Source organism: Folsomia candida, unplaced genomic scaffold (genome assembly GCF_002217175.1).
Source record: "Folsomia candida strain VU population unplaced genomic scaffold, ASM221717v1 Fcan01_Sc002, whole genome shotgun sequence".
Classification (NCBI taxonomy): Eukaryota; Metazoa; Arthropoda; class Collembola; order Entomobryomorpha; family Isotomidae; genus Folsomia; species Folsomia candida.
The window spans coordinates 7,198,444-7,218,271 of NW_019091194.1; the positions used below are offsets into that span (position 1 = coordinate 7,198,444).

General features: G+C 35.6%; 5 protein-coding genes across 7 annotated transcripts; 3 read left to right on the forward strand and 2 right to left on the reverse strand.

The window, feature by feature from the left end:
• Positions 1-24: 24 nt before the first annotated feature.
• Positions 25-2,914, forward strand: LOC110844935 (galactose mutarotase). The gene is made up of 3 exons (XM_022091270.2): positions 25-2,077; positions 2,149-2,387; positions 2,475-2,914. Exons 1-3 carry the CDS (start codon positions 1,484-1,486, stop codon positions 2,722-2,724), a joined length of 1,083 nt encoding a protein of 360 aa, XP_021946962.1. The 5' UTR covers positions 25-1,483; the 3' UTR covers positions 2,725-2,914.
• LOC110843102 (UDP-glucuronosyltransferase) lies at positions 2,801-8,955 on the reverse strand. Of its 3 annotated transcripts, XM_035847727.1 has the most exons (15): positions 8,603-8,955; positions 7,398-7,652; positions 7,170-7,274; positions 5,393-7,091; positions 5,233-5,321; positions 4,841-5,157; positions 4,637-4,758; positions 4,325-4,553; positions 4,183-4,261; positions 3,895-4,092; positions 3,761-3,812; positions 3,662-3,678; positions 3,445-3,562; positions 3,289-3,373; positions 2,801-3,222 (listed from the first exon to the last, which is right to left on the reverse strand). In XM_035847727.1, exons 4-15 carry the CDS (start codon positions 5,494-5,496, stop codon positions 2,971-2,973), a joined length of 1,662 nt encoding a protein of 553 aa, XP_035703620.1. In that variant the 5' UTR covers positions 5,497-7,091; positions 7,170-7,274; positions 7,398-7,652; positions 8,603-8,955; the 3' UTR covers positions 2,801-2,970. The 3 variants fall into 3 exon arrangements, with proteins under 3 accessions (XP_035703620.1, XP_035703619.1, XP_021944717.1); XM_035847726.1 differs by lacking the exon at positions 8,603-8,955 and having other exon boundaries at positions 7,398-8,567; XM_022089025.2 differs by lacking the exon at positions 8,603-8,955 and having other exon boundaries at positions 5,393-7,274; positions 7,398-8,567.
• A 422-nt stretch (positions 8,956-9,377) lies between these two features.
• Positions 9,378-10,705, forward strand: LOC110843737 (L-selectin). The gene is made up of 6 exons (XM_022089765.2): positions 9,378-9,572; positions 9,666-9,908; positions 9,999-10,162; positions 10,251-10,295; positions 10,374-10,394; positions 10,488-10,705. The coding sequence occupies exons 1-6, from the start codon at positions 9,473-9,475 to the stop codon at positions 10,563-10,565; spliced, it is 651 nt and encodes a 216-aa protein (XP_021945457.1). The 5' UTR covers positions 9,378-9,472; the 3' UTR covers positions 10,566-10,705.
• Positions 10,706-14,402: 3,697 nt separating this feature from the next.
• Positions 14,403-18,276, forward strand: LOC110843319 (ionotropic receptor 21a). Its single transcript, XM_035847175.1, has 12 exons — positions 14,403-15,036; positions 15,108-15,211; positions 15,301-15,448; positions 15,511-15,624; positions 15,738-15,905; positions 16,025-16,079; positions 16,192-16,263; positions 16,333-16,691; positions 16,775-17,096; positions 17,201-17,412; positions 17,501-17,726; positions 17,807-18,276. The coding sequence occupies exons 1-12, from the start codon at positions 14,987-14,989 to the stop codon at positions 18,131-18,133; spliced, it is 2,157 nt and encodes a 718-aa protein (XP_035703068.1). The 5' UTR covers positions 14,403-14,986; the 3' UTR covers positions 18,134-18,276.
• Positions 18,268-19,406, reverse strand: LOC110843763. Its single transcript, XM_022089795.2, has 3 exons — positions 19,234-19,406; positions 18,931-19,147; positions 18,268-18,845 (listed from the first exon to the last, which is right to left on the reverse strand). The coding sequence occupies exons 1-3, from the start codon at positions 19,292-19,294 to the stop codon at positions 18,335-18,337; spliced, it is 789 nt and encodes a 262-aa protein (XP_021945487.1). The 5' UTR covers positions 19,295-19,406; the 3' UTR covers positions 18,268-18,334.
• Between the last annotated feature and the right edge of the window lie 422 nt (positions 19,407-19,828).

Genomic DNA, 19,828 nt, shown 5'->3' on the forward strand with positions numbered 1-19,828 from the left:
TGTAAAATGAGCTGCTGCTGTCGAAACGGATTATGGAAGATGGCCAAAAGTGAAAATGTAATATGGTATTATAGAAAAAAGACGCAAAATATATGAGAAGACATACATGTCGGGAATGAATATGAAATGGAAATGAAGTGAAGAATTGGCTAATTTTCTTGTTTTCCATACATCCACTGAGAATTCTGAAGATTTCCTTTCCATACGTACTTATGTATAAACGAGTTAATAACTACGTGCAAAATTCTAGTTGCTTTGCGTCTCCGCAGTTTAGAATGTTGCACACAGTTTTACGACTCCATGATGTAACTTGTTACATCCATTGTGTCTCATAAAAAAAATGTAAATATTTCTTTTGCGAACAGTTAGAGCTTGTGGTCCTAAAACTCTACATTCGTTTCTGATTGTCCCAAAGTGCTGTGATTTCTTGTGATTAACAGTTTATCAAGTTATCTATCGTCACATCAATTCTTATTCTCGGATGTTACAAATTAATGATTTTTTTTATTTCGAGAATTATGCTCGGTGAAATATTGCGTCTGATGAAGTAATAGGCGTGGCCAGGAGTATTTTATGTGGTAAAAGTTTGGCAGATGTCGTATAATAGTGACAAATAGTTGGACGATTGCCATTTATCAAAGGTTTTGGACGTTTCTACTATTCACAATAAAATGAATGATTTTTAAATACATAATACAATGAGTTTTTCAATCTGTACATATGTAGATATGTGAATTTTTGCATGGATTTCCGAACTGTATAGTTCTCCCCTTACAGTTTTACAGACACGACTGTAAATATGTATTGTATTTGTATGTACATAATAAAATATTTTGTATGGCCTCTCAGTGGTAGATATGTGAATGCATGCCGTTGAAATATTTTGTAGCGCTATTTTAATTTCATAAATTTATGAAATTAAAATAGCGCCACAAAATATTTATATGTACATATTTATATTCGTACATGTCAATTCGTCTGTTTGCGATTTGTCTAATTGCGATACATGCTTATTATATTATTCTGGACAAGGGTTAACCTATTTCTGATATTAAGTGTCCCACTATTTATTTAATTTATATTTAGGGATTTGGCTTGCAATTATACTCGGGAAATCATTAAATTCTCTGAATAAAATAACAGTTACATACACATATTAATTTCGACAATTGACATAAATACCTAATGTGCATATGTATATGAGGTTGAAAACATAATACACCAGTATTTGCACTAAATATTGACTGTAACCACTCTTTGTTTCATAAAATATTACTTCAAATTTGCTTATCACTAACCAATTAACGTAGCGATAAGTAATTAAACTACTTGGTCATCTGATACGTCATCTGACCCCTCTTCAATCCCGTCTGATATAAATATTAAGAGTTCACTCACAATTTTAGGCAGTTCTCGTTGTCATTGTAAAACTACACCTTTGTCAGAAATATTGTTCTGCAATTTCACAATCCTTATTTTTAAAATGCCACTGGTCACCACTACTACACCATTCGGAATTTACACCACCCCGGCCAACCCCACGGTTCCCATTCCGGTCACCAAATACACGCTTACCAACACAATAAATTCATTCTCCATTTCCATTATCGATTATGGCGCAGCCCTCACAAACCTCATAGTTCCCGACGCCCTTGGCCAGTTGACAGACGTCGTTTTGGGGTTCGACACCTTGGAAGATTATCTTGGAATTACATCGTTCGAAAACCCCTACTTTGGGGCAAGCATTGGCAGGACATCGAATCGTGTCCGCGCCGGAAGATTTATTATGGACGGCCAACAGGTCCAGTTGAGTTTAAACGACGGTCAGAATCATCTTCACGGAGGATTTGCTGGATTTGACAAGAGACAATTTAAAGCCAGTATCATTTCCGGTGGAAAAGTTGCCTTCAGCTATATTTCTACAGGCGGAGAAGAAGGGTATCCAAATTCGGTCATGGCCACGATCACCTACTCCATCAACGAGGAGAATGAGATAATCCTCGAATATCTCGCAATGTGCGATGGCCCGACTCCCATTTCCTTGACCAACCACACTTACTTCAATTTGACGGGACATGCAAGTGCAACATATTTAAATATTTGCGCGCATAGAGTTATTGGAAATAATTATTTTCGTTATTTTTATAGAAAACCACGGCATCCAAACTCGAGTCACATATGATCACTCTGTATGCAAATGAGTATACGCCAGTAGATGAAAATCTGATCATCACTGGAGATGTGACCCCTGTACAAGGGACCAAGTTCGATCTACGAACTCCAAAAGATATCAATGAGTTGATAACTAACGACCCGAGTGGTTATGACCACAACTTTTGTCTGAATCGGGAAGGAGTTCCAGATGGAGAATTGGTCTTAGCTGCCAGGTAGAACTGCTTAAATTCATATTTATAGCGAATGTGCATCATGGTCAATAAGTATTTAATTTAAAATTATTTTTTCGTGGAAACAAGGGTTTCTGTTCCCAATCTTAGTCTAGAGATACGAACTGATCAACCAGGCTTGCAATTTTACACGGGGAATTTTCTCCCAGAAACAGCTTTACTTCGGGGGAAGGAAAGTACATACTACTACAAGAACGGTGCCTTTTGTGCAGAAACCCAAGCGTGGCCGGATGCTGTGAATCATAACCACTTTCCAAACGTTTTGCGCTCTCCAGGAACTGTGTATAAGACTATATCTGTATATTCCTTTATCTACTAAGGATATATTGTCAAGTCAAAATTGTTGACATTTCAGGAACCGTGTTAAAATAATATTGTTGGAGTAAACAGCAAAGTATTAAAACGGTTTGTATTTATGAATTAATTAGTCACAGTCATTGGTGTAGTCATTACATAATAATTAATTAAGTCTATAACACAGACTCGCATATCACATTTTTAAAGATAGACAACCCGAAAATTTACATTGTTAATACTTTTCGCTATTTTGAATATTAAACATAAATTAATTTGTCTTTTTACTATGTGCGTTGTTGTTCGTGCTAGTATTTGTTGTTTGAGAACTAGATTCATTACCATTGGAAAACATGAATCTATTTAATAATCTTTTGCAGATGAAAAATGTGAGATACGATCCTGCTAAAAAGAGCAATAATAGGAAAAGCCAACAATCCAAATTCCGCTTCTGATACCAAGACAGATGTCGACCCAGTGGTTTCATGAGATCCAGCTCTTCTTGAGTGTGTCTCATAACAAACTATTAAATTTATGAAAATTATTACATTACTTCCATTATTATTGCATAATAAGATAAACAAATTACTTCGACCCACCACACCCCTACATCCACGGGGTCGAAAATCACGTCTCTAGCCAAGTTGGCAAGCTGTGAAACTCTTTCCTTGTACCTTGAGCAAATTATGATTAGCAATTAGACCGACATATTTCGATTAAGTAAACCGCAGTGAACCATACATACTTTTTATTTGTTAAAATTTCTGAAATCGCATTTTTCAAGTTTTCTTCAGTAAGTCCAACAAAGTCCAAGAGTACTGATAATCCCAAGTCAGCACTTCTCTGAGCATTAAAATCCTGATCTACATATATACATTACATATTAACATTTTTTTTAAATTTGTACAAAAATATCTGGAATCAATACTTGAGTTGATAGTATTGAGATTAAAATTTCTTACCTCCCAAAATTGGGAATCTGTAGATTAAATATAAAGGTCATAAATAAATATCTTTTCAATCACAAAGAAACGAGAATTTGATCTAGTGCTACAACTAACGTGATCATAGGGACCTCATGGTAAAGAGCTTCCTGTGTGCTTGGTCTGCCAGCTAAAAGTGAAATTTCGATTAAAACCAATACCTTAGATTACCCGTCCACCACAAAATTCGAAAGTGAGTGAGTGGTTGTTACCTTGAGTTAAAAATCCTCTAATTTTTGGATGAGCTAGAATATCTTGCTGATCAACCCACGGTACCATGAGCAAATTCTTTGGATAAATTTCAGGCTTCTTTCCGTCCCACTTCCAGATAAATTTTATATTTGGAAAAGACTCGATAGTATCAAAAAATATTTTCTTGAGTGCAACCGGAAGACTTGGAGCTTTCGCGACTGTTAAATACATATGTACATCTCATGTAATTTATTGTAGTAATTTCTAAATTTACATTAATTTGAAATATCTGAAAACAATGTATGTACCTGTTCCGAAACTCATAAACAAGAAGCCGTCACTGATGGAGCCATTTTCCGTTCTACTGTTAATGAAGTTTTCGACATCCTATAAAAAGTATGTATGTATGTAATATGACTGGATAATAACATTTACTTTTTAATTGACTACCTTAGCCAATGGTTTCCTTTCTTTGTTTTTCTTGATATGAATCCCTTCGACTTTTGCCACTAGTGGGGGCCACGATCTTGGATAATCAGAGATGTAATTTCCATTAATAAGAAGGAGGTCCACTTTTCCTCTCATTTCATGCACGTCAGGAAGCTGGTCTAGTCCCAAAGTTCTGCTAAAAAGAGCTGCGTACCAGGGATACAATGCTACGTCCATGACCAGGTAGTACCTTTAATTTATAAAAAATTTAAATCGTAATGTTTCGTCGACTTTGAAAAATGTATGTTGCGTGTATAAATATGTGTGTAGTACAAAGGAAGTATGGTGCCTATGACCCGGGCAACAAAAGTCAATGGAACCGGCCTTGTGACATCGTAGTCCGGGATGGAAGCTGATTCGGAGCTTATCCCAAGATACTCATATTGTTCCGTAATCTTTATCATAGTATGAAATGATAAGGATTGTTATCACATATGCATCATCAGGAAGCATAATACAAATTCATACTCATTTTACCAGAGGTATGGGAGAGAAAAGTGCGTGTTTCGCCCCAAAATGCAACGCCAGGCCTGATGAGCATTCCGTAATCATATCGCCTATTACGAGGTCGATTTTTGGCTTCTTTGCTAGCCATTCTTGTATTTCAGGTGATGAAAGTGTCACGTCGCATACTTGGTAGGAGAAAAGGTCCATAACAACGAAAAGTGGAGGAAGAATTCCATACGCACGATAATTTACATCGAAATTGTCAGTCAGAAGACTTGACACCAAGCTATGTAGTGCTGGTGGTACAATTTCGGTAACCTTCTGATGAGCCATCTTCCCACTTGGACCTACATATACATACATATGTTCTTTTATAAAACTAATTTTTACGTTAGAAACATTTGTTAAATCTTTATACAGACCAAAGGGCGAAATGAACGTCACATTATGACCCTTAGCTAGCAACCCTTCCACAAGCGGCCATTCTGCAACCCTGTGACTATATGTGGATCTAAAGGTTTAATAAAAAAAAATGAACGGTTGGTTGCCCCCTTTCGTAAGGTACGACGCTTAATTTCTTACCCTGTATGCATAAACAGTACATTAGCTGCAAAGCAGGTTTTATGAGCTATGAAAATCAAACCAATAATTGGTACGACCAGACTAAATCTGTTCAACGGCTTCATACTGAGAAAATAAAATCAACTGCTCACTGTCAACACCGAACTCGTTGTGAAGTTTAGATTTTAAAATTACTGCGATACTATATAATCATTCGTATGTAATGCAGTAAACATGTGCTAAAGGGCTGGCCGAATAAACAATCGTACATGCATACACATATGTACGGTAGGTATGCATGGACATTTATTTTGTAATATCGTTTGTAATGTACGGGATTGATCTGGGAGTACAAATACTTAGGTGAGAAGGAGTGTGTCCAAGTCATTTTCAATTCAAGTCAGCGCAGTACATGAAATTTTCATGATAAACAAATTTAGACTAGGTTGCATATGACGTGAGTACTTTTTACGAGCTCTATTAAACTTTTTTTGACCGTGCAAGCATGGAAAAGTAAGGGAAGATATGGGTTGTTTTTGTGTTTCAACCACGACCAGACGATGTCTGGATGACATGACAAAAAGGCGATAATCAGGTTTTCCTTATTAAAACCTTCAACCGCATGATGCACAGATTGATGTACAAATTAAAATACTTGTCAAATTCCGAATCGGGTGGTTGCCAAACACATCGTAAGCAATCTATTTACAATATATAGTTACTTACATACATAGGTACATAGTTGTAAAAAAGGCCGTTGTGCTAAACACTGTTATTATTACTCAACATAAAAATTAATGACTATTTATTAAGAATTCCCAATTCGAGTGGAGATAAAAATCGAATTCTTTCGACTTTTCCTCGTTTGATTGTCCACACGAGAGGTGGGCCAACAAACACGTAGTTGCATATACAGATTTATGAACAGACTGACAAAGTAGAACCTGGAGCTGAGTGCGCGTTACTGAATATCAATCTTCATCATCCAGTTGTGGGGCGCACGTTGCCAATTTTTTATCGAAGGAGGAAAATAGCTTTAAAATGTGTAATATGTAAATAAATGATAACAATTTACTTGTACGAATATACGAATGCGCAATAACGTATCCTAGTGTAGTAGCATTACATGAAGGAGTAAATTCATTTTTAGCCCAAGCCATAGTGTTCATGCATACATGTTTGAACGATTAATAATTAACTGGAGAACAAAGAATAAGAAATTTGTTGCTTGTTAGTCATGTAGATCATATCCCAGATAACAATTCGCTCTGAATTCTCTTATGTTTCGATATTACATTCGCTTTGATATCGATATCGAATTCGCCTCGAATTTCCAACTTTCGAGATAAATTCGAGGAGATATCGAAGGGAAATGTCCGCCGATTCGACAGAGAATCGATGGAGAATCGTATATCGATTTCGCCGGTAAGTCTTCGCGATTTCGTCTTGAATTCGATGAATATGTAGGAGTTCATAACGATTTCTAAACGAATTCAATGCGACTTCTCCACGAATTTAATGCGACTTCTATACGAATTCACTGCGAATTAAGTAATAAATCGATACGATTTCTCCTATATTTCGAGTTAATCCAGCTTATAGTTTATTTTATTTATTCTAAATATCATGTAATATACATAACTGTTTACATTAAAATAAACATAAGTTGAATAATCAGATGACCCTGGTAGTGAAATTGGCCGCGATGTTAAGTCACTTCCTATTGAAAATATACTAATGTTATTTCTAAAATCTTTTCCAACAGTTATTATCGATTGTATATATTTGTATCTCATACGCTTCCCAACTCTATCTGCTACGTTCTTAAGAGATTTGTGTATTTCTTCGTCAACTGTGCCCTCGTCTGGAAAATTTGGAGTCCTAGGGTGAGCTGCTACCGCATCTGAGATTAACATATTTTTAAAATGTTTTAGAGTGTTGCATAATGAGATTGCATTATGAGGAATTTTAAATTCAAGGGACCAATTTTGGATACTATATGTAATATCGAAAGTATCAATTTCACCTTCGCTTTCTGAGCTAATTGTTTCAGTTGAACTTCCTTCACTCGTGTTACTTCCGACTTCAATTTCTTCCAGATCTTCTTCGAACACTTGTTCTAAATAAATGTTTTCCCCTTCGGCCTGGACTAGGTCACTATTTAAATTTTCCTCAAAAATTTCACTTCGTCTTTTTACAAGTCTTCTTTTTTGGCGAGCACTCAACTGAAAAAGTCGTCTCCTTCCCATGAGGAAAGATTTGAATGTGGCAGCTAAAATTACTTAAAAATATAATAACAGCGTGAAAGAGAGAAATCACAGTGAATTCTCTAAGGATTATTTACGAATTCGAGATTTAAGGCGAACAGTATATAGTCTCCTATTCCTGTAAGAAGAATTCCTATCGAAATCGGGGAGAATTCCTAACTACAATAACAGCGAATTCGTTTAAGAATTCATAGTGAAGTCGTTTCGAATTCGATAGAAGAATTCTCTGAGAATTCGAGTCTAATTCGTTACGAATTCTGAAATGAGCGTAATATCGAATTTAGGTACGAATAATTACCGAATTCGATGCGAATTCGATACGAGAATAATAACGAAATCTGAGAGAATTCGAGTTCTCTGTTTTAACGCGACATTCTCTGCGAATTCTCTAAGCGAATTCATAGCGACCTGTTATCTGGGATTAATGTTTATTTGTTTATGAATATTTAGGGTTCAATGAAATTGGAAAAAATACAGTAATAAAGTGACACTCGTTAATTGAGATAGCCTAGTAGTGCGATAACAGGACATTTTTAAGCACGGCCAATCACCTATGAATCTGCACGTGTGGGTCTTTGTCCTTGACAAAATTTAGTTCCAGCAACAGAACAACAAGTCTGGAAAATGGAAAATGCTAGCTCAAATACCCACTCCTGTCAAATTGTTTAAGGAGAAGGAGGATAAAACAAACACGCAATAATCGTTTGCCGGTCCGCTTTTTGTGTCTGACCAGTTTTTGCGAAACATTTCTTGGTGAATCATTGGTACTTAGTCCCACGAAGTCACAAACACATAAACAAAGCTGCACTAGCAGGTAAATAAGAATGCACATGCATTCCACTATGTACTCATCGCAATGGATGACGCCGTTACAGAGTAAATTGACGAGATTGTAATCAAGTCGAATAATTGTGATTGAATTTCATTGTAAGACTTTGGTTATCGAATTATAGAAACCACTTACTGACTGACTATATACGTAGGCTGACCGACAACGTTTAACAAGATAATTTAACTATGATAACTTTAATTGCTGTCCAATTTATTCATTCCGTTGTCCCTCCACCCTAAGGAGTTCGTGCATGGTTGAAATTAACCATGATTTGGATCAATTCGTCAAGGGAAATTAATGATGATATAACACGAAAATCTCTGTATTCGATATGAATGCATTTTAGAAAGTGCAAAAAAGGTGAAGGTGAGCATAATCAACAGATTGATCATAAACCCAGATTGGTGCAAAGTGGCTTTATTATTCATTATATGCATATGTATGTATACAGTGAGATAACCATAGATAAGTATTATGCAGTTCAACGCCAACATGTCAAAATTGATTTGTTTGTGTTTCTCATCTAGTAATTTCCAGAACAGTTATCATTTTAACCTGATGATGAAGATGACACTCTTTTGAAGGCAAGCTGGTTTGTAACCTCGTCGACTGCATGATCTTACAAACCTCAGCAGTACATACATGACATTAACTGACAAAAATTACAAAAATAACAAGAATTTTTTCTTGCCGTTTTGCTAAAATTAACAAATATTTACACGTTTTGTGCATAACATCACATCAACATTGACAATGACTGAAGGCAATCCACCAAATTAGCTTTAAAAAATGTACACTTCCGAATTACAGAGCTCGCAGGAAGTCATGCTCAGTATCATCTTTATTAAATTGTGTAATCCTTTCAATTACATTGTCGCCCTTTATTGACACATATTCTCACTATAAAATGCGATTCATACCCTTAGCATCCCTTTAAATCTCATCAGTCCTCTTCTCAACAAACACCTCTCGTTCTCTCTGTCAAAGAAAAAACGAGTTACCATGAAGGCAACCCTCTCACTAGTCACACTTGCTGTGGTCATTTCCTTGGCACACTCCCAAAGACAGCTCGCCTTCCCTGACCCCAGGTCATGCCAAAATAGTGAGTTTGTACAACTTAACCACAATTTCAACGATTTGATAACCATTTGATACTCGAAACTACAAGTATTTATACTGTTTGAAACAATATTAGGAGTTAGGCATACGACATGGACAGATCCCAGAGGGGTCACCCACAATTATTTCTTCAGCTGGGAACACCAAGCCACACAAAATCTCGAAGTAGATTGGTTAGATGCAAGAAATATTTGCAGAAGACATTGCATGGACACCGTGTCGTTAGAAACCCCCGCAGAAAATGAGTTCATTAAGCAAAAAATTTCCTCCGGCCGTGTAAAGTACATTTGGACTTCTGGAAGGAAATGTAATTTTAAAGGTTTGTGCCTCGTTTTCCTCCTTTGGTGCAATATGTCTGTTACCAAGTAGGTATGCAATTTTATGTGCAATCGTACTTTCCGGACTTTAGGGTGTTCCGAACGCCCTGATCAGCAACCAAATCTGATCAATGGGTGGTTTTGGTCTGGAAGCGGTGTGAAGCTCGGACCAACGAACAATAGGCAGAACGGAGACTGGAGCCATACCGGAGGCCAATTTGGCTATGCACAGCCAGATAACAGAGAAATTGCACAGGTAAAACCAGAGCAACCAATATTTAGTGGTTGTAATACTAACAGAAATTATGAGCAATAGTGAAAATGTCGATTTATTGTGTTTTCAGGGGAACGATGAAGCATGCTTATCCGTCCTAAATAACTTTTATAATGTAAGACACATTTTTGTATCCTTACATATTAATTATTATTTTATTATTTTATTACATTATTTATAAACTGTTTTTTAGGACGGCATAAAATGGCACGACGTTAGTATACATTTTAATTACCAGCTATTACATATATGCACATAGTTCTACGTATTTGTAGAGAAACTCACGCATTTCTTAACCATATTTCAGGTTGCGTGTCATCACCTGAAGCCCTTCGTTTGTGAAGATTCTGAAGAGCTGATCAACTATGTCAGAAGCAGAGGTTAATTAAAGAACTTGCCCTCTGCATGAGGTCAGCATTACAGCAAACTTCAATATTTATTTACACAAGTATGTTGTGCTGAAATACAAAAAAACTGCCAGCAAGCGTTTACGACGACACTTAAATAAATCATTTTCATCATAAATTTTTCAATTCACCCGTGAATTATTTCTGAAAAGTTGCTAAAAGCATGTGCCAAGATATACATAATTATGAAATTATGCATTTATTATCGTTTACAGCAAGATTCGGTCATACTATGAGAAGTACCTCAACGTTAATTCTCAGAAGGAGAATAATTATGGTTATTTCAAAATAACTGCGACTTTAAATATCTTACTTTCAAGTAAGACAAATCGTCTAATTATTTGTCTCATCGACATGTTTAACATGAGAACAAGATGATTGTACATAAGGGTACAACTTGTAAGCATTACTCATCACAGCTTGAATTGAATACGAATTACAGATGTTAGTAACTAACGTGTCGAGTTTACGTGTATGCGTCATATGCATTATAACAACAGGTTATTAAGACGGTTTTATAATCAACATTCTCACAGTAAATCTAAATAATAAACAAACTCGTAAAAATTTATTGGCAAATTTAAATAAATTAAAATCAGACAAAACCAAATGGAAAATTTAACGAGGAGGCTTAGATAGTGACGACTAAATTTTTATCTACTGAATTGGATGGAGAGTATAAATTATAGATCATAAAAATTAACGGCTACTGCTGGTGTAATTTGTGCTTTTTGCCGGTGTCCAGATACGTGTAAGAATGCCAATCTGTTTTTTTGCGATTTTGGAATTTTGATAAAAAACTTTGCTTATTTTTCATGAAAATTTAAGCAATATTTACGCTGTATAATTTATGAGTTAGTATATATGTAATGTATTCAGTTAGATATTTATGTATCATCATGAGACCATGAAAAAGTTGGCCTATGTATAAATATCTATTTTGCTTGCATATTTTTATATTAAGTGTATCATAATTTCCTACATTTTTATGGTCATGTACATAAGGTAAAAGTTACTTCGGATTCCCTTTGGATTATTCTGCAAAATGTATTTTGAATTTAATTTAAAAATTGTCAATATATTTTTCTTCTTACATTCATCAAATTGTTTCACGCATGCTGTAGTGTAAACATGCAGAACATGGAGTAGGAGTTATCCAAGAATATATTTTTTTATTTGATTCCCGAGGTCATAGAAAGCGTCCACCAGACGCCGTCATCCTTTTAAATTTTATATGATACACATTTGTCTCGTATTTATCATGCGAGACGTAAATATATTCGTCATCAACTTGCATTAATTTGTTTTTGGAGACCAAACTAAATGAACAATGCCAATTAAGCCGTTAGCCGCTATAAAATTATGGATATGACATTCCTTTCTCACTCGTAAATAGGCTGGAAAAACCTTCCCACAAGAGGTTCTATAATACATTTTGCCCTAATAACAAACATACCCTTATTTTTAATTCAATTTAATCATTAATGAGGGTATGTTGCTTTTCATTCCGATGACGTAAAAAAATGATCATGCTCTTATAATTTAATTTAGTAAATATATATTTATTTATGCATTTTGACACAAATAGTAATACCGATCAAGGATCTGTCCATAATAGATTTTGGTAAAAGTGTCTATTTCTTCTTGATTTCGAAATAGGTCCCGGGTAGCTCGAATGCAAACATCAAGCTCGTCACCTCTCGTTAAGGTGAATATAATAATTCCTATAGTAAAAAAAATTAAATTCGTAATGGGGAACGCATAAATATTCACGCTTGAACTTATTCTATTTTATGTAGGACCTTTAAATCCCGAAGAGGAATGATGTGTGACACAGCAAAACAAATTTTCTAAATCGGCTCCCAACAATTTATATTTCTTTGAGGAGCAGGGCATGCTGCATAGTGAATTATAGTGAGGAAAATTTTCAAGGTTCGTAATGTGTTTCAGAACCCAAATTGGAAGAATATAAAATATGCTTCGAAGTTTGGAAACGATGATTTGGAAATCATTCCTCTCCCAAAGATCAAATGAATTGCTGGTACGCTGGAGACGCCCAATGAGATCAGAATCATTCAAGTTAACACGTGCGGTTCCAGGAATCCTAGTATTTAAATTCTTAATTTTGTGAAAGAAATTCATTGCCCTCTCAGTTGAGAAATATTTATATGTTTTACCAATGGTTGCAAAATTGTTTGCTGATTGTAGCAGGATGTTGTGGGATTGGAAGAAGATAAATTGACCGATAATACCGAGCTATGTGTTCATTTTCTTTCTCGTCGAACCTTCCCAGATTTATTAAAAAGCTTTTTAATGCTTCAACTTGAATGCAGGTTAAAATTGGCAAGACTCTGCATCCAGTATGGGATCGAATGCTTTTAACTTTCTTGAAGTCGAGCGTTGTGGTTGATATAAGAATACGGTCATCTTCTTCTTCTCCTCTGGAAATTGGGATCAATTTACCCTCGTGTGTCTCATTATTTTTTGACTGTAGTGGATCTTGAACCAAATCTCTATTCATTGAGAAGAATAGGCATAAACACTCGTATGGTGCTTTCAAGACAATTCTTATCTGAAAATTGCAGACAATTTCGATAAGCAGGTTCGCATAAAAGTGCGCAAATTCTTACTATTTCAATTTAGTATGTTTAGTACCATAGCTAATAAACTGCATTTCCATTTGTCCTGGTTTACATTTGGTGATTCATTTTCTGTCAGTGTATCAAACATTTTAATGAGTGAGTATCCGTCCCCCAGGGTGTGGTCAAATTTTAACATAACAATTGAACCACTACCCCCTTGAATACTATTGACGATAATTACTTCCCACGGAGGAGGACCGTTGGCTTCAATGATTTTATTATCGTTTGCTAAAATGTTGACAATTTCTTCAAAAGATTTCCCCGTATACGATGAACTTGAAACTTCTCTGATGTGGTGGTTTAAATCCAAGTTTTTGACTTTCCTTGTAAACCCATATCCACAAAAGGTGGTTACAACTTTATAAAAAATGGAATCACTCTCTTTCAGAAAGCAATCTTTGAACTTTATTCTAAAATCTTCTGCATTTATTTTTGTCTTGAGTTTCATTACACCAATCACTACCATAAGGATTCCTTTGGAAGAAATATGCATCTGATCACACGATCTCAACGGAGTTAACCTCCAATACTTTGCTAATAAATTTATAACAACAACACGAGTTAAATACAGAATTAGTGCAATTGGGCCAAAAATGATTAAAACCAGTGGCCACAATAATGTTCCGAGTACTATGCTTAAAAACTCGCCCATTGTGGTTTTCTGCTAGATTTTGTCAGTCACCGTTAAATGAGAGAACTATTTTCTAGTTGAAGCGTCTCTTACGCATTTTCAGTCCGGACTATTTTTAACATAGGTATGCAAGATTACGCAAGAACTCGGAATTATCAAGTTTCCTGAGAAAGTCAACAGAATTAATAACCTTTCTGTACAATAATGATCATATGCAAATAGTTTATTTTATTGCTCGGGGGAAAAATTATAAAGTGTTTATTATCATACTGGAACATTCACAGTTTCCTGTACCTGTAAAACTGTAAACTGTAACTTGAACAGGTAAAGAGCAGCACATAACGATGAAGTATGGATCCAGCAATATTTTCCTAGCAATAATTAAATTGGCGTATTTTACATTTTACATATTATCTTATGATTATCAATGACATTTAGTCTTTCAGGAAGGCCTGTTAGCGAAAATTTGAGAAATCAAATATTGTAGAAAACTATTTTCGTAATTTATGTACATTTATTAGTACATTCCCCATTGAAATATATACTGATGATAATTGAGATTATTTAGATCAATTCTAAAATTAGACGTGGTGGATCGAAGTACTATGTATGTACATTGATTCGATAAAGGTCGTAATTTTAAATTAGGGAAAGTCACACGCAAATCAACGTCAAATTTTTGTTTGCATGCGAACTATTTTATTTATTCAGTAGTTCTAGATCTTGGTTAACATGTACCAAGGACTTGAGTTCGGGTGTTTTTCATGGCTCAAAGTTGGTGCAATGCAGTCTTGCCAAAGATGCAAAATCATGGACAGTAGTAAAATATTAGAAGTAACTGATTCCTCCACATTATTATATTATATACATATTTAAGTGCATAGTGCAATTTAAAAAACTGTATCAAAAGGGAATTTGTGCAATCATTGAGTAAAATCTGCAACGATGTTCTGTCGTAAGATTATTTTAGCTTGGCTAGTTGTAACGATCAACGCAATTTCTGCACAGAACAATCGACCTATATTCAAGTAAATAATTTTAGTAATTTTAATTATCTTATAAAATATACAAGCTATTAAACAATGTAATTATTAGACTATTTGGAAACTGGGAGACATATTTGGAAATGAGTAAATTTCTATCATATTCAATTCAGAAATTCGACGATGGAATTTCGTAATTTACAAACTTTCATTTTACATATGTACGTGTTCTTTTTGTAACCCACAATCTAACAATTTTCACAGGTGTCATACAATTATTTGGGACTATGAATTGTCGTGTGTGGTGGATTACATGAACTTTTGCAATGATGAGGTCTGCATCCCCAAATACCTTCACCAATTTGACGGTATCATGATTTTACATGGATAATCTAAATCTTTCGAGTCGTTTTGATTACTTAGCCGAAAAATGTTTTGTAACATTCATAATATCTAGGAAACTTTTCTGAAGATTTTACAAAAAGTATTAAAGTATCCTACAAGCAACAGTGTCAGTCGTATATTTTTCTATTATCCAAAAGCACCGATGTGATTCAGTTGCTACATTATGGAGATGAATTTCGAACAATTGATACACATGCACGGTAAATTTTTTAGTGTACTCATCACGCTGCGTAGAAAACCTAAATCTTTCAATATCTTACAGATTTTTAATTTGGTATGGACAGGAAGATAAAGTTTTTGAGGCTGACGACATTTGGAGAAAGCTGCCGAACGTCGTATTTTTTCATACCAAATTAAACCGTCGCCCATCAAGAAGGTTGGACAAAATATTTTAATTAAACAGAAAAGCAAAATATAAAATTTAAACATTTTATTTCACAAATGTAATTTTGTAAAATTTCTCTAAATTAACCTTGAAATTGTGTTAAGAAAGACGATCTCTTTCAAAGTTCTATCTGTGAAATGGCCCATAATGCCAAATTCGACTGAATCAGCCACAGGGATAATGGATTTTTGGAGAAATGGTCGTCTCGCCAAGGATGAGGACAGTTGGTTTCGTGATAAAACAAACAATCTTAGAAACCTTACTTTGAAGTGGTATGTAGTTATCGTGAACTACAATAATATACAACTATTTTGTACAACTAGAAACTTACCATTACTTCGCATTAGTAATGCGAATGGTGTGAATGCTACTAATAATTGATGATTTTTAGTCTCACGGTTGAGCATCCACCTTCAATCATTAAATACCGGAGTTTGGATGGATATGTATGTAAATAAGTCATTAAACTCGGTCTGCAAAATTGAAAGCTGTTTAGCCTGACCTTTAACTTCAATTTTCATTTATTTTCATTTCTGTACAACATGTGCATTTATACAGATTGAATATGCCGGGACCGAGATGGAAGTGCTAAAGGAGCTTGCAATCATAATGAATTTTAACTTTGATATTGTTAGTTCAACGAGAAGTACATTATTATGTAACCCGTTAAAACAGCAATTTTTGTTTACCGTTATCTAGCTCGACGCTGACCCCATGACCAAATGGGGAGGAGTTTCAATTGAAAATGGGTCAGAATTTCTTTATGGAGCAGTTGCTCGTCTTGCCAATGATGAGGTTGACATGGCCCTGGGCTCATTTATTGTTTTAACGAAAAACCTGGAATATTTGGACATGAGCATTCCCTTGGACGTGGCATGCACTTCCTTTCTCGTAGCGAATCCTCTCCCACGACCCAGATTTTTGGCCCTCATTCTCCCATTCCAGCTTAGCTTGTGGATACTGGTTGTGACAATTTGTCTTATTTTTGCACCACTCGCCTTTTACTTATTGGCCAAGCTGCCTTTGCATGCGATGGAATACAGAATGTTTGCCACAAAGTGAGTCAAGTTGAGTCAGTGAAACAAATTCAAGGGCGATGCTTCGCAATCGGTTTTACATAATGATTGACTTGGATCCATAGATGGAATTCTATCATTACGTCAATTTCAATCATGAGCCAAGTAGCACTCCACGTTTGGCCAAAATTTTGGCCAATAAGGTTGCTTATTGGATGGTATTGGATTTTCTGCTTGTTGATAACTCTTGCTTATCGATGTGCAATGGTTTCTTTTCTCACGATTCCACTGTTTGAACCAACAATTGATAACTTGAAAGATTTGGCTAATTCAAAATTTCGTGTTGGTGGCTGGGGTCCTGGACTTAAAAACTTATTTACGCAAGAAATTAAAAGTGATGATGCAAATGATGATAAAGCGAGGCAATATCTATCAGGAATTTACGAGGTACATACTCATTTTATTTATAAATAAAAGGGCAATTGTTGTGCCACTTGAAATCAGTTTCACTACCAGTACATAAGTGTTATTACTGCATTTTTGTGTAATAGCTAGTGCCAGATTATGATACTGGTCTGAATTTGGTGGCTGAAAGGAAATTCGCAATGTATGAGAATGTGAGATATCTCAAATTTATGCTAAGAACTCGAAATGTTTCAAAAATTGGATCTCCAACGATGAGAGTTATGAAGCAATGCATTCTGCCTGTCCATATTGGCATCGCTTATCAATGGAACTCTCCTATTGCGCCAAAAATTAATACGTACATATATACAACTAAACTTATTTATGTATATCTGTAATGAAGGCACATATGTATTCTACTGATTAAAGTTATGACTACTTTTTAGGCATATTCGCCGATTTCAAGAGTCGGGTCTCATGAGAAAGTGGTCCCAACGCCTGATTGCAAAAACGAAAAAGTACTTTCAAGATAAGTTGGAGGCAAGTTCCACAACAGACGATGAGCAAAATGAGGACGATTCAGAAAGCGAAGAATCTGAAGCAGAAGTCGCAGCAGCCAGTGGCAGCACTAAAGAGAGAAAGCAACGTGTCTTATCAATGCGAGATTTACAGGTACACATGCAAATATATAAGTATGCAAGGATAAGTACGCCTATATGCATATATTGATTTACGTACTGTTCTAATTTAAGGGACCCATATACCTTATCATATTTGGAATCAGCATTTCAATCATTGCATTCTTGGTGGAATTATTTACAAATCGGTCAAAGGTGAAGAGAAAGTTGCTTACACAAATTCCTAGCAGGTTTCCTCGCGGAACTTCATTTGACGTGTTCACAAAGATAAGCGAGAAGGCACTGAAGGTGAAGACGGACCGAGAGCTTAAAGCAATTCTAAGAGAAATGGGAAAACTTCCGAAGAGAAAGGATAAACTTAAAAGACTCGTAAAAAGGAAAGTGAGAGAAATTAGGAATTTTCATAGGAAAGATGAAATGATATTTCCTTATATTGAGTAAATTCAGCAGATCATTAATTTATCAAATTAGCAAGATTGTTATTATTTCCTAAGACATAATTATTACAAAATTTCAAATATATGTTTGTGCAAGAGCCAGATTATATGGCATAAAGATGAATGTAATAAATTGTATGGGTTTAATGAATGCATTATTTTAATTTATTGAAACTTCATAACTTATCATTTATGTAAAAGGGTATTAAGTGGATGCGCATGCAGGAACGTTCTCCTTAAAGTCACACGCACCATCGGCATTATTGGCACCCGAATTCCACACAAGACCTGTTCCGCAAACTCGAGCTTCTCGAATGCAGTGATGATCTCCAGTATATTCGACGGAACGGTTGAAGTCTTGAAAAACGTAGTTAGGTGAGCAAGCCGCGGTGCCGGCGTACTGGCAAGTACAACAGGTCTTCGGGTTCAGATTACAGCCTGCTTCAGATGGAACATCACAGGCCTTGGTGGCGGCGTTAAAGTGGAGACCAGCTGGACAGTTGTATTCTGAATAGACGCCATCCCGACATTGGTAAAAGATTGCACATTCACATCCTACAGGTTCGTACTCGCAATTTACGGGACAACGGGGATCAGCGACTGGCTCCTCTGGCCCCGCCGTGGTTTCATCTTCAGGAACTTCTTCTGGAGCCTCAGTAGGTGGGTCAGGTCTCGTTTGATTCCCGCTAACATGACATCCTGCCACATCCGCATATCTACAGGGTTTTCCAATTTAGGGAGTTTATTAATTATTTACATCCTTTGGGTACTATTTTTACATATTTTGATACAACTACATACTCGCATTTGTCCTCCTCATAGTCGAAATGCAGCCACCCTTCGGGGCAGGTAACAGGATCGACGTTGCACCTACTACAGCTCTTATCGTGAGCTCGCCCATTGTCACAATGGATGAATCTCGTACAATCCCACGGATGAATTTCGTGGCCGTTAGGTTTGTCCAAACAGTCGTAGTAATCAACGTCAGAAATAACACCGTCACGACCTAGCGTTCCAGCTAAAAATCCAAACAATAAAAATTTGATATGTTTGAATTATTTATGCATTTAGAATAAATGTTTACTAGTTTAGTTTCCAAAATACCTTTAGCGTCTATGCGAGCAATGCCAATAATGGCAAGGACGAGTACGATTTTGAAGCTCATGATGCAAATTGACAAGAGGACTGAAAACTTTTCTTTTCAAACCTGGAAATTTTTCGTCATAGATTTTTAGAGGTGGTTAATTGATGCTAGAAAAGGTTGTGATAAATGGCTCAACGAGATTGCCGTTTTATATCCGGACCACTGAGCGCGTCACGTTTATTGTCCAGGATCAAAATTAATCCGTTTGAGCAAAAATTTTGTTTTGACGTTTGCTCGATAAATTACTTTAGCTGAAAAACATTTTTCTGACGTTTTGTAGGAGGGACAATCGACATTATCTCTCTTAATTAATCTTAGTTATGCTGTGATTTTTTTTCATGGAAATGATGTGAGGATTAGTGATGGGAGAAAAATGCATTTACGTACAAATGCTAAAATTACAAAAATTAACAAAAAATCCTTATATCAACATGCAATTTAGAAGGTGTGTAATAAAGTTGTGATCAATCAGTGTCCAAGTGAATTATTTTTATGGCTCGAATTGATCATCATTAACGTTAGGGTGATTCTTTGAACCCTTGCTTATCCTTGGTT

Bases quoted from the DNA above. Each gene is read 5' to 3' on its own strand.
- LOC110843319 (XM_035847175.1), top strand. From the start codon at position 14,987: ATGAGTAAATTTCTATCATATTCAATTCAGAAATTCGACGATGGAATT. The intron at 15,449-15,510 runs GTAAATTTTTTA...AATATCTTACAG, and splicing joins ACAATTGATACACATGCACG to ATTTTTAATTTGGTATGGAC. The intron at 17,413-17,500 runs GTACATATATAC...ACTACTTTTTAG, and splicing joins ATTGCGCCAAAAATTAATAC to GCATATTCGCCGATTTCAAG.
- LOC110843737 (XM_022089765.2), top strand. From the start codon at position 9,473: ATGAAGGCAACCCTCTCACTAGTCACACTTGCTGTGGTCATTTCCTTG. The intron at 9,909-9,998 runs GTTTGTGCCTCG...TCCGGACTTTAG, and splicing joins AAGGAAATGTAATTTTAAAG to GGTGTTCCGAACGCCCTGAT. The intron at 10,395-10,487 runs GTTAGTATACAT...ACCATATTTCAG, and splicing joins ACGGCATAAAATGGCACGAC to GTTGCGTGTCATCACCTGAA.
- LOC110843763 (XM_022089795.2), bottom strand. From the start codon at position 19,294: ATGAGCTTCAAAATCGTACTCGTCCTTGCCATTATTGGCATTGCTCGC. The intron at 19,148-19,233 runs GTATTTTGGAAA...TTGGATTTTTAG, and splicing joins TGCTCGCATAGACGCTAAAG to CTGGAACGCTAGGTCGTGAC. The intron at 18,846-18,930 runs GTATGTAGTTGT...AAAACCCTGTAG, and splicing joins TATGAGGAGGACAAATGCGA to ATATGCGGATGTGGCAGGAT.
- LOC110844935 (XM_022091270.2), top strand. From the start codon at position 1,484: ATGCCACTGGTCACCACTACTACACCATTCGGAATTTACACCACCCCG. The intron at 2,078-2,148 runs GCAAGTGCAACA...TTATTTTTATAG, and splicing joins ACTTCAATTTGACGGGACAT to AAAACCACGGCATCCAAACT. The intron at 2,388-2,474 runs GTAGAACTGCTT...CGTGGAAACAAG, and splicing joins GAATTGGTCTTAGCTGCCAG to GGTTTCTGTTCCCAATCTTA.
- LOC110843102 (XM_035847727.1), bottom strand. From the start codon at position 5,496: ATGAAGCCGTTGAACAGATTTAGTCTGGTCGTACCAATTATTGGTTTG. The intron at 5,322-5,392 runs GTAAGAAATTAA...TTAAACCTTTAG, and splicing joins GTACTGTTTATGCATACAGG to ATCCACATATAGTCACAGGG. The intron at 4,759-4,840 runs GTAAAATGAGTA...ACTATGATAAAG, and splicing joins TTTTCTCTCCCATACCTCTG to ATTACGGAACAATATGAGTA.